The 13,286-nt window shown below is 41.4% G+C and overlaps 1 protein-coding gene across 1 annotated transcript; it reads left to right on the top strand.

The window, feature by feature from the left end:
* Positions 1-516: 516 nt before the first annotated feature.
* Positions 517-6,152, top strand: LOC107299472 (serine/arginine-rich splicing factor 1; the record flags this gene model as incomplete). The annotated part of the gene is made up of 3 exons (XM_015828827.2): positions 517-704; positions 3,595-3,767; positions 4,016-6,152. Coding segments are annotated over 3 exons (577 nt in total), but the record flags the coding sequence as incomplete, so codon positions are not given.
* Positions 6,153-13,286: the final 7,134 nt, after the last annotated feature.

Genomic DNA, 13,286 nt, shown 5'->3' on the forward strand with positions numbered 1-13,286 from the left:
TCTAAATTGGCATTTGAATAAGTAAATAGCCTTTTTTTTTTACAAATTAAAAGGCCACTTTTTCCTTTTAATTAATGAACATTCAGAAGGGAAAAATGAAAACTAAGAAAATGGAAAATACAGTAGTAAGCTTCTGTATTCATACTCGCTGTGCAGGTAATATTTTAATTCACCTTTGTTCCCAAAATATATGCATTCAGATTTTTTCCCTCTTGGAATCTAAAATTTCTAACTACCTTGTTTTATTATGTTACTCTACTCAGTTTAAACAAACAGCATTGCTTTTTATACATATACTAAAAATTAATACATTGTAGAGTTGTGCTGCAACGTCAGCAATGTTAGAATACTGCTTAACTTACAGAAGAATGTGTAGTTGTAATGCTGTTGGGACAAAGTCTTCTCTTTTTATAGATTGAAGATAAAGGCTAGCTTCCTGCTTGTAATGTATTCCTGGAAGGCCTGTGATGCACTTGGATCTAAGCTCAGTGTGGTTTTCTTTTTCTATTCTTGCAGGGATGCCGAAGATGCAGTGTATGGACGTGATGGATATGATTATGATGGATACCGTCTACGGGTGGAGTTCCCTCGAAGTGGTCGGGGCACTGGCAGAGGAGGAGGAGGAGGCGGTGGAGGTGGTGGGGCCCCAAGGGGCAGATATGGACCCCCATCGAGGCGTTCTGAGTACAGAGTGATAGTATCAGGTAGGTTTTTCCCCTTGGGCTGAAACAAATTTCTCCAGTTTCATCTTTGAAAATGATTTGACTGATTAATAATTGAATAAAATTGTTGATGGAGTATATTTATCTAAGCCAGAGTGTCAAACTGCCAGCCCACGGGCCGGATGCATCATCCGGAAGCCGCACCCACCCCATTGCCGGCAATGGCAAAACCGTCCCAATACGTCGCATGATGTCACGAGTCTGATCTAAGCTATCTTTCCGTTTTCTGGGTATTTAATTAGCTCATGATTTGGCATCTTGAAAATCTGTACATTGTTCCACATTTCCCCTCAAAATACTAGACACATGCCCTGGTCACCTCCCGCCTGGACTACTGCAACGCTCTCTACATGGGGCTTCCCTTGAGGAGCACCCGGAGGCTCCAGCTAGTCCAAAATGCGGCCGCGCGGGCAGTGTTGGGAGGGACTCGTCGCTCCCATGTAACACCGTTGCTGCGCGAGCTGCACTGGCTGCCGGTGGCTTTCCGGGTGCGCTTCAAGGTGTTGGTTATCACCTTCAAAGCGCTCCATGGCATCGGACCTGGATATCTCCGAGACCGCCTTCTGCCGCAGATTACCTCCCATCGGCTGATACGCTCCCACAGAGTGGGTCTCCTCAGGGTGCCGTCAGCCAGACAGTGCCGGCTGGCGACTCCCAGGGGGAGGGCCTTCTCGGTGGGAGCTCCCACCCTCTGGAACGAACTACCCCCAGAGATCCGGGTGATCCCGGATCTCCCTTCCTTCCGCCGTGCCCTTAAGACATGGCTATTTCAACAAGCAGGACTGGCCTAAGGGGAATTTTTAGCGGGGTTTTAAAAACAATTTTAAAATTAAAAATGGCCAAATCTAATATTTTATTTTAATTCTGTTTTTAACGATAGTTTTGGGGTATTTTTGTATCTGTTTTTATCAGGCTGTCAGCCGCCCTGAGTCCGCAAGGAGAAGGGCGGGGTAAAAATTTAATTAAATAAATAAAATAAATAAATAAAATAAATAAATAAATAAAATAAATAATCACGTTGATACACAGCATCATGTTGAGATGAAACCATTTAAAGTTTATGTTTCTGTTGTGTGTGGGCCCCTTCAAAACTACTAACTGTGAAAAGCAATAATAAAATTAAAATTTATGAAAGAAAATGCAGATAATTGGAAGAACATGTAATTTTACTGGTGAATCAACTGCATTTCTAGACAAGGTAGATTGCTGTAAATAACAATAATAGGACTAAGCTAACTTTCTGGTCCAAAGAATTCCACAACTCAAAGGGAGCCCCTGAGAAAGCCCTTTTCTTTTCCCTTGTGCCTTTCAGTCTTTAGTTGCGCTTCAGTTGTAAGATAAAAGAATGCTTTATCCACTGGATTTTGGAGACAGAGAAGTTGGTCTTGGAGGAGGTAGTTAAAATATTTTATGTGAAAACCCCTTTGGGCTTCCAGAATAAGCACCCACATGCTTTAAACTGAGTTGAGAATCACAGTGTAGAGTTTAAAATAACAATCCTGTAAGCAAGCACTCATTTGCATTCTGACTAGTTATAGTTTCTGTACACTCTTCAAAGCAGTTCTTAAATAGCATGCATTACCATAATTCTATTTTTTTTAACTAAATGCAAAAAAGAAGAGGAAAAAGACGTATAAAATATGTACTGTGTTTTCCCGAAAATAAAACCGGGTCTTTTTTTTTTTTTTCCCCTCCAAAAGAGGCACCAGGTCTTATTTTCGGGGGATGTTTTACCTCCGGCACTGATAGCCCCGCCCAGCCGGTCCACTTCTTTTGGGGTCCCGAAGGAGCAGCTTCATTCTGCAGCCAAGTACCGAGCTGTGGATTCAATCCATGGCTCGGTCCTCTGCTGCAGAGGTCTTGCTGAACCAAGCTGTGGATTTAACCCATAGCTCAGTTCTTGGCTGCACAGACCTTCTGGAAAGGCCTGTGACTGAGAAATGCAGGCCTGGCTGCAGAAGATGTCGCAGAAGAAGTGGGCCGGTGAGGAAAGGCCTGGCTGCAAGGTAAATGGGTGTGGGGCTCATGGGGCAGATCCACACCCACACACCCCGCCCTAGCTTGATTTTTAAGTATGCCTCGCCCCAAAACTAGGATTGTCAGCTTGTCACTTTTTAAACAATTCATACATACAGGTAGTCCTTGACTTTTGACCACAATTGGGACCGGAATCTCGGTTGAGTGAAATGGTTATTAAAAGAGACCAGTGACTGCTTTGCTCAACAGTTGCAAACTCCACAGCAGGTATCCCTCTACTCAGGACCTAGAAATCCTCCTTGCCAGGATTTTGGCTCATCATCTCTGGAGGTTGGCTGAGAGAGCTGCCTGCTGAAGGATTTCAGCTCTATGCCTAGTTGGATTGATGAAATCCTCCAGCAGGCAGCCCCAGAGACCAGAGGGAGTTTTTTTGGCAGCCGCAGCAGCTTGAAACCTTCCTTGCTAGCTTTTCCATTGACTTTCTGTGGAAACCAGCAAAGAAGATGATAAATGAGGATCAGATGTAAATGGGTTGCCTAGCAACCAGATTGTGATCACATGACTGCGAGGTGGGGCATTTTACAGCATTTGGATGTTCTTTACAGGCTGTAAAGTACCCTTTACAAGGCCATTATTTATTTATTTTATTTATTTATTTATTTATTTATTTTATTAAACTTATATGCCGCCCTTCTCCCAACAGGACTCAGGGCGGCTTACAGCATATTCAAACCTCTTGAAACGGTCAAAAGTCAAAGACTACTTGTAACTTGAAGGAATATGGGTTTAAAACCATGATTAGTATATGAAATGAATAATTTCCAGTGTGCACAGGACTAAGTTGAGGAATGCCTGCATTTCACTAGCAATAACTTAACAACTGTCTCTTGTTCAGGACTGCCTCCCAGTGGAAGCTGGCAGGATTTAAAGGATCACATGCGTGAAGCAGGTGATGTATGTTATGCTGATGTTTTCCGAGATGGAACTGGTGTCGTGGAGTTTGTTCGGAAAGAAGATATGACCTACGCAGTGCGAAAACTGGATAACACTAAGTTTAGATCTCACGAGGTAGGTTTTTCCACTTAATATTTTAGCAAGAATTGGATACAAAGGGTTGGATATGGATGCAGTAAAACTGAAGGTAAGGAAGTGCTTTCTGTTTATAGTATTTAAAAATGTAGAAAGGGCTAGTTGGGTGTCATGTTTAAGTAATGTACGGGAGAAGTAATGCAACATTTCTTGTTTAAAAAAAAAATCTTCAGTCTATCAGCATGCCTGCAAAGACTGTTTAAAAACTTAGACCTTTCAATCGAAAGTTGTGTCTATTTGATAGGGAGAAACTGCCTACATCCGTGTTAAAGTTGATGGCCCAAGAAGTCCGAGTTACGGAAGATCTCGTTCCCGCAGCCGTAGTCGTAGCAGAAGCCGTAGCCGAAGCAACAGCAGAAGTCGCAGTTACTCCCCGAGACGAAGCAGAGGATCTCCACGCTACTCTCCCCGTCACAGCAGATCACGTTCTCGTACATAAATGATCTTTAATAGTGCTCCTTTTTGTAGAAATTCTCCATGTTGTATGCAGTTTTCTTTTGCCCATATATAGTCCATTCTTTTAGGGAAAAAAAAAAAGAACAGAATTGAAACTGTTTTACTGAAAATTGGCTAAAGTGTTGAATTGCAGTTTTGTATGATACCCCTAGTGAGTATTTGTTCTTTAACATCAACATTCCCTTGCATCTTTCATAAATTGTATTTTAACATGTCCTAGTCAGGGTTCTTTCTAGATAGTTTGCTGCCCACTCTCTCTTCCAACTGTGATATTGCTGTATAAAATGTCTTTGTTCAGCTATGGTTTATACAAGCTTGGGATGTTGGGGTTTAAATTGTCTCTTTTGGGGGAGCTTACATTTTTATCTTGCCTTTTCATGTGTCTTTCTGTAGACATATCTGAAGAGATGGATTAAGAATGCTTTGGATTAAAGGATTGTGGAGCACATGTCAATCATTTTAGGATTGTCAAAAGGAGGATTGAGGAGGATCAGATCAAAAATGGAGGCAATGGTATGACTCCAAGTGCTATTGTCACAGATTAAATTGGCAGTATTGACCTTATACAAAGAGAGCAGTGAAATAGGCACGCCTGTTCTCTATTGTTCCACTCATTTTCTAGTCAGCTGAAGTTTTCTGACTACCATCATGACAATTGTGGCTTAGCTGGATCCATGTGGGATGGTGGGGGTGTACTGTGTCAGTTGATTACAGGTGTTGCCCATTTTTATCCTTGTAACATGCAGGTTTTTCAGACATGGAAGTATAATCTCAATACTGCTAAAATCTGCATGTCCTCTGTGTGACTGATAGAGCATTGCTGTTTCATCTTAAATGTAATGGAATGGAAGCAGTGGGGGGCACACTGGGGATTTCTTTCAGTTTTCCCTCTTCCCCTGCAAGATAAATCAGAACTGACTGATAACTTCAGTTAATCTTGTTTTTAGACTGAATAATGAGCTTTTAGTTTAGGCCTTGATAGTTCTAGCAGCAGGATTTGGCAACTTCATAACACTTTTTTTCAACCACAAAACCTGTAATGCACATATAGTAATTGAAATGTTGAAATTATCAGTTATCCTTTGTAAATACTAGGATGTTTCTTCCAAATGAATTAACACTGCTAAAATTTGAGCTTCACAATACAAAAGTTTGTCTTGGGGAACTGATAGTTATCAATGCCTGTTTTTTATTATTCAGTGGCAGACATAACTGATCATTCCCCAGAATCCTATTTTTCATTACGGTATCTAACTTTTTGCCTCCTCTTTTTTGGTTTTGCTGGTTATAAAGGTTTGGATTGGAGAGGGCTCACTGGATCCCAATCCTTGGAGCTGGATCATTGGATTCAAATCATAATGTGGATAGGATAGGGAGGATCAATTTCAAGGATTCATGGAGCGGGATCAGATTACCAGGAACATAGGAGTGGATTCCTGCCCCAACCAAACCGCACTCGTATGGAGTTTTATTCAACTCAATTGGCTATTCCAAAGATTTTTTTTCCTATTTTTGACGATTGGAGCCCATCCATAAGATGCACGATGGAGTTTTCATTTTTTTTGTAAAAGGAGCAAAGCAAGGACCTGGAGAGGTACGCTGGAGCATTCTCCTTGGAAGGATTCAGCACAAGTAGATGGTAAATGTTAAAGGGGAAAAAAAGGGGGGGTTGTTTATAAATGTTAAACCAATAAGTCATTTACCTAAATTTAACAACGCAAAGAAATTGGAGTCTTTAAGATTAAGTAGGCTTTAAATTGGCTATTGCCTTTTTCTTTTGACAAATAAAATTTTATAAAAAAGTGCATGGTGGTTTTGTTGTATTAAATAATGCCCATATATGTTGTTCTTCTGCTATGATGAATTCACTTAAGTTCCTCTGATTCTTGGCCTGGTAACAGACCGGGCTTCATCTTATACTCTTTGGCCCATTCATACGCATTGCAGCACTGGTAGTAGCCTGGGCACAAATAAGCCCTGATGAAAAGGTGTGAGAATGAAGGTAATAAACATCCTGGAGCTTACAGGGTCAGGCACACGGAAGGAAACCCTTGGCTGCTCTAGCATGAGGCATATAGCCAAGGGTTCGTGCAACTTGGTGAGTGCCGAATATGGATGATCAGGTAAGAGCTACAGAATTCTGCATCAGGTAGGACTGGTCGATAAACAACTGCTTTAGCTTCACGTGGATAATCCTTGAGGTATGAACTGCCTGTGGTTAACTTCTGTAATCTTTAAACATTCTTGCACAGTTTTTAAAGTGTTAACAGTTGGCTCTTGATTTAAAAATTAATAGAATTTCCTAAGGGGTTATTGAAAGTACTCGGTCAGGGCCCATCCTCTCAGCAAGCCCTGGTTTCCATCTTGGTGCCGCATTAGTAACTTCCCATCGATGTTTTTATAAAAAATATCTCCAACGGTAGCACGGAAATGGTTTTCTATTGCTGCTTTTCTAATACAATCTACAGCCCTAGTTTTCCCCGGCTGTCCCAGAGTTAATGGGAATTGGGTGGCATATACATCTAATACAGTGGTACCTCAGTACTTACCATTAATTGGTCTTGGATGCATGATGAGTACCAAATTTTCCCCATAAGGAATAATGTGAGTCACAAGGCAGCTGACACCAACAGGTGCTGCCTTGTCGGTTGAGCACCAAACAATGAGTACCGGGACAAAATTTCTGTGTCAAAAACGCATTTAAGTGCCAAATTTGATGAGTCTCAAAGCAGTTGTACCACAGTAAATTGACTCCTATCAAAGATCTTGGCAACCTGGCTGCACTTCGCTTCCAACACCAGAAAAAGCCATGGTGTAAAATAGTCTAGGATTCATTATGCCTCTGGGACAAGGACATTAATCTCGGAGATGCTTCTTAAAAGTATGATAGAATTGATTTTGCACTTGCATAAATCATTTTAGGGTTATATGCTGTATAAGGGATATGCCCTATCCCTTATTTAGGGATATGTCCTATAGATATTAAGGCTACCTTTCTGGATTCTTCTCAAAAAGATAAAATAACAGTCCTTACAGAAAAGGTGTTAAAGCCCACCAACTGTAAAAAGTATTGGGTCAGCTGACAAGCATTTAAGTAGCATTTTTTGGGGAATAACAAGCAGTTGATTCTAACTGCATATGCAGATAGTCCTGGACACCATTTGTTTAGAGACCATTTGAAGCTACAATGGCACTGAAAAAGGTGACAACTAGTCGCCTGACTTAATAACTGCTATAGCATCCTCACGATGAAAATTAAGGAGTTTGGCAACCAGCATGTATTTGCTTACTTCAGGTTATACGATCCCCACGTGTAACTTCTCCAAGCAAAGTCAGTGGAGGAAGTGGGATTCTCTGAACTGCAGGGATTTGCTTAACTGGCAGAAACAGTCATAAAATTGGGCCTAGCTGACTAACAACTGCTTTGCTTAGCCTTGGCAGTATAACTTCTGGGCCTAATAGTAAATTGAGAACTACCTATACCTTACATTTCAGATACATGTTCTAGTTACACGGGGATCATTGGATGTTGGTCAAGGTTGGTTACTGTTAAACTGATTTAAATATAAGCTTCTCAAAAAGATTGAAGTAAGACTGAAAACATCTCAAAATAGAGATGGAAGCAATAGGATATTTGAAGTGTTTAAAAGTATTGCCTGAGTCTCTCAGGCAGATCCAAAAGACTTTTTAGCAAGACACTAAATTCTTCAGCAGCCCATGATATATTATTTTCCCCATTAAGTTTTCTGTTTAATGAAGTCTTGAACTTGATGATTGGGTAGGGATCCCTACTCAATCATGAATCCTGCTGGTTATTATGGACTGCTAAGTTTATTCATTCCTCCCGGAACTATTAGAGTTGACAAGAAGAAACACTTCTCATATGTTTATGATGCTATATAGATAGTCCTCATTTAGCAACTACAATTGGGACCGACAACCTGGTTATTAAGTGAAGTCACTAGGTGAAACTGCAACTAATCTTTGGTTTTCCTTTGCTTTACAGACCTGCGATGGTCATAAATGCGAGGATTGGTTTTTACTTTTTTATCACTGTCGTAAAACTAAACAGTCATTAAATGAGGCAGTTGCCTTTTTTGGTATAATTAATGTGGCAACTGTTAAATTAGGACAATCTGTACTTGTTCCAGCTGAAGTGATCCTGTCCCACTTGAGCATGCGCTACATTACTTGAAATTTTGATAGCTTCAAATTCCTCATATAAATCAGACTTAAGGACTTAAGATTTAAAGTCTTAAGTTTCCTCACAAAATTTGAAAATAAGCTTTTGAGTAACTGCTGCGTCAAAAGGCTGCAGAGCTGCATAGTGACATTCGAGTGAAAACAGCTCTTGCTTGTTTACTAAAGGTTCAAGAAGCACAATAACGAAATAAGCCCTTAGATGTAGCAGGGGAATGTTGGTAAATCAGACCTGTAATTAGATTGTGATTTGTTCTTGTAAACACCTGGTTCTATAGCTTCAGGCTAAAGGTTTTCAGCCTTTATAAGCTCTGGGCAAGCACCTAGGCTGACGCTCATAATGATGAAAATGATAGTTGTGTATAATTGCCCTGAGGTCACGTTACTAAATTAGGTGGGTTTTTTTCTTTTCTTTTTTGGTATACGCACCTGTGCAATGGAAAAATAAGACCTCTGAGGCAAAGTAATCTCTAGACCAGGTGTGCTCTACCTGTGGCCCAAGGGCTTCATGCAGTCCTGGATAGCTAGTAATGTGGCCCCACAAGATTGTAAAAAATAGATTAAAAATGAACTTTGCTGTTTATATACATTGTATTATATATTTGATGTATGGCCCAGGCAAGCCAAAAGGTTGGACAACCATACTCTAGACCAGTGGTTCTCAACCTTTTTAATGCCGTGACCCCAACCGGTCGTAAGTCGAGGACTAAACCGGTCGTAGGTCGAGGACTAAACCGGTCGTAAGTCGAGGACTTTCCCTGCCCGGGAGCGCCGCACATGCGTGGTTCCGCCCCCTGCGCCGGCTGAGGCGTAGCTGGCAAGCGGCAGAGATGGAGCAGGCCGACCACCAGCTGGCCCAGCCCAAGGGAGGTAAGGCATCCGCCGGAAAAGGGGGGAAAAATGGAGAGAAAAAATGGCGGACAGCCTTGCTTGGCGACCCCCATGAAATAGTCGATCGACCCCAAATGGGGTCCCGACCCACAGGTTGAGAACCACTGCTCTAGACTAACATAGTCTAGAATATGGACCGCTACTGGGGAAGTACGGTATATATTTTCATTATATTTTCTTTTAGTCGTATATTGAATAGATCAATGGTTTATGAAGCCTTGGAGGCAGCATCGAGAACTCTTATGCTGTAGTTTTTAATTTTAACAGCAGAGGGAAAGTATCAAGTAAATCTGCTTTATTGCGCAATCACTTGTCAATGAGATGGGCAGCATACAAAGTTATTGAATAAATAGGAATATGGACCTCTATTAAAGTGGGTTAAATGGCCTAGCATGTCTTGCAGGGGAAAAATAATTTTCAGGCATCCAATGATAAACTAGAAAAACCAAAGACCTAATTTTAGGAAAATCATAGTTCTCCCAGTTCAGGGCTCAATTTTATAATATTCTGCAGTGCTAAAATGGAGGAAGAGGATAGTTGGCAAAAAAAAATAAATTCTGATTTCAAACTTGATCTTGGAGAACAAAATACAAACTTTTAACTTACATGGAACCTGATTAATTTGTGTTTTTTTAAATGTATTAAAAATTGCTATAGGCATTCCTAAAATATATCAGGAAAGAGACCAGTACCTATCTATTTGCCCATTGCGCCTGAGATAACTAGCAAAATAACCAGTTTTCGATAGACAGTAAACTTTTATCTGTGAACCAGGTTAAAATCTAAAGTTTTGCCTTTAGAAAAAAAAATGCCCATAACTGTTTCCTTTTGATAACAGTCCCCAGATAACATCCTAGTGGATGGCATGCTTGGGCTCAGATGTACATTACTTTAATGTACGCATATCAAAATCAATTGAAAAGTTGCCTATTGGCTGCTTTCCAAATGTTTGAGGCATTGGAAAATTATTCGAATCTGTGACGTAAATTAGCATATTCAAGTCACTATCCAGACTCTGCCCATGTGTGAGTTATGAAATGTAGTATATTTGGGGAGGAAATGTTTTGTTTTTTTTAAAAAAAAACAATAGGATATCTGATGCTGGCTTCTCAGGTGATGGGGCTTTGTCCCTTCTTTCAACTATTTGTAAATAGTCCGTATTCTGGCGTTTTACTCAGTGTTTCAGCCTTGTATCAAGAGTGAATAGCAATATTATCTTTATGAAGAAACTCTTGTTAATGTCACATGTGCGTTTTTTTTTTAGAGCGGGCATGGCTTTTCATGCTTCAGAAATGGACTAGCAAATCTGGTCTCTTTCCACAGGGTGGCCACTGAAGGACCATTGTCAAGAGAATCTGGCTGTTTCCTCCACATGAGCCTTTCAGCCCTTATCACATGGTAGCTACGTGGAATAACACTTCTCTAGCTGCTTCTCCCTTCTCATCCAGCCACTAGAACAGAAACAGCAAAAAAAAAGTCCTGATTTTTTTTTTAAAAAAAGAAATTTGGTAGAAAAGCAAGCATGCAAATTAGAAATCTTCAGACCTGCTTAAAAGTGGGAAATTTTCCAGCCCATATCTTGCTTGCTAGTAAACATTTCCATGTATTCTCTTTTTTCAAATCACTTGCAGCCTAATTAATGTGAAGTGAGAGAAAAGGGAATGGTGGGCAAATCACGATAGTATATGAGCTATGGCAAATATTTCCCAGATTCTGCTTCACGTATTGTAGAAAGTGCTTCCTGTGGTTTATTTCTGTAATCCTCTGGATTGCCTTAGATCCTCGAATGTTCCTGTCTTTTGCCTTGTTTATTGGAGATTTCCTGATATCGGTCTTTCCAATGCTCCTTTATCTTGCTTGTCAAAGATCTGAAGGATCGGTTACCCTCAGCCTTTGGGATTGTGGAGCATTACCTGAATCAGTCCTAAATTGTCAAAACTGGATGTTGGAAAATTTTTTAGGGGAAATAGTTTTCTCTTGTCACATTACAAATGCATTTATCAAAATGTCTGGAAGAAAATTGACTAAACAGTCCAGCTAAAGTACTTGGCAAGAGTCTTACAGAATCTATGTGTTCACCTGACAAGATGTAACCCTAGCCTCTGTTGAGTCTCATGGGATTTTTGAGATAAAAATGGAAGCAAACTGAGCTGGTGAAGTTTGAAAGGGCAAATTATGATTAATCTTGCTATAAAGATGTTTTTAAATAGTCTTGGGAAAATCAGAATTCAACAGCGGGTTGTGGTTCCCACAATGTGAAATAGATAGGCAACTTAGACTTACTTACATGGACTTCTAGATGTCTATTGTTAAATCTGCTTAACTGTGCTGTTTTTTCCCTCCCCTTCCTCCATGTTACCGTTCAGAAAACTTTGAAAATAACCAGGAGAACCAGGAAGTGAAAGCTGAGCTCTCTGGCCGCTCTTAGGGTTGCATATCATTCCTGTTAACTGATGACTGGGTGCATGGAGACGTGGACCTCTGCTAGTGGATGATTTGCGCTTGGAGCCAGGAGAGGATTCCAAACCTTCCGCCTTTACATTCCCTTGCAGAACGGTTCACCCGTGCAGAGGAGGAGGAGGAGTCCAGTTTTTATTGGCGGGAAACGTTAGGGTAATATTTCTGCAACAACACTGCCATCGTGTTTTCAAGAACCCACCTCCCAAGAGGTGGTTATGTAGGCATTGCCATAGTTAAAGGACTATAACTCTTGACCTTTGCTGGACAAAAGATAGGGTTGAGGGCCTTGGGCATGTTAAATGAATATCTTAAAATGCAGCCGCCCTCAACATCTGTAGAGAAAGGCCTGACGTTATTGTGGTTGGTAGTTTGTTATTGTGGGTCGGCCTAGGATGGTCTACGGGCCAAGTGCCTATCAACTTAAGCTCTAAATACATTGGCACCGTAATGGGTCCAGAAAGCTGTGCACATCTGTACTGATAGCATCTAGCAACTGTTCAAACCATTAACCTGATGTGCAGCTCCGGTCAACATCTGGAGAGCATTAAATTTCAGTGGAACCGAGGGAGGTATGTGCCAGTGGACAAGCTCTGCTGGAATCCATCAGCCTTCATCGTCCATTTAAGGTAAAGTCTGTTTTTAGTTTGACTTCGAGGGACTTAACAGACTTGTCCATGTTTTGACTTTTAAAATCTAGCCTGTAGGCTTCACACTTTATTTCCATCCCAAGTGAGAAGGAGGCCTGAGCCTGCTTAGCTTCTGAGCCAGTAAAAAGCCCAGACGTGGGATGCCTTCTAATTTTAAAAAAGAAAACTTGGGAATGCAGTGAAGCATTAGCTTCTAGCACAATTCTTACTGAACCAAGTGCTAAAGAGTGTCACACACAAACAGTTCATAGGAGTTGATGGCTGGCTGTAATACAGCGCTTGGAAGTGAATCCGACTGCAAAAAAAGGATCACAATGAACTAAGTTGGTAGAGAAAATGCTAGGACAGCGGTTCTCAACCTGTGGGTCGGGACCCCATTTGGGGTCGATCGACCATTTCACGGGGATCGCCAAGCAAGGCTGTCCGCCAATTTTTTTGTCCATTTTTTTGTCCGCCATTTTTTTCCCTTTTTCCGGCGGGTGCCTTACCTCCCTTGAGCTGGGCCAGCTGGTGGTCGGCCTGCTCCGTCTCTGCCGCTTGCCAGCTACGCCTCGGCCGGCACAGGGGGCGGAGCCATGCATGTGCGGCGCTCCCAGGCAGGGAAAGTCCTCGACTTACGACCGGTTGGGTAGTCCTCGACCTACGACCGGTTTAGTCCTCGACTTACGATCGGTTGGGGTCGCGCCATTAAAAAGGTTGAGAACCACTGTGCTAGGACCAGGGGGAAAAAGAGAGAGAAGTCCTCCAGTTTGCTTTTGGTGAATTGTTTTAAGGCTTGAATCAGAGGATTCTGTTTTGTGAATAAACATGCCTTTCAACAGTTTCTGTAGAAGTCCAGTGACAG

This window comes from Protobothrops mucrosquamatus, unplaced genomic scaffold (assembly GCF_001527695.2).
Source record: "Protobothrops mucrosquamatus isolate PMUCROS unplaced genomic scaffold, P.Mucros_1.0 scaffold4992, whole genome shotgun sequence".
In the NCBI taxonomy this organism is placed as follows: domain Eukaryota; kingdom Metazoa; phylum Chordata; class Lepidosauria; order Squamata; family Viperidae; genus Protobothrops; species Protobothrops mucrosquamatus.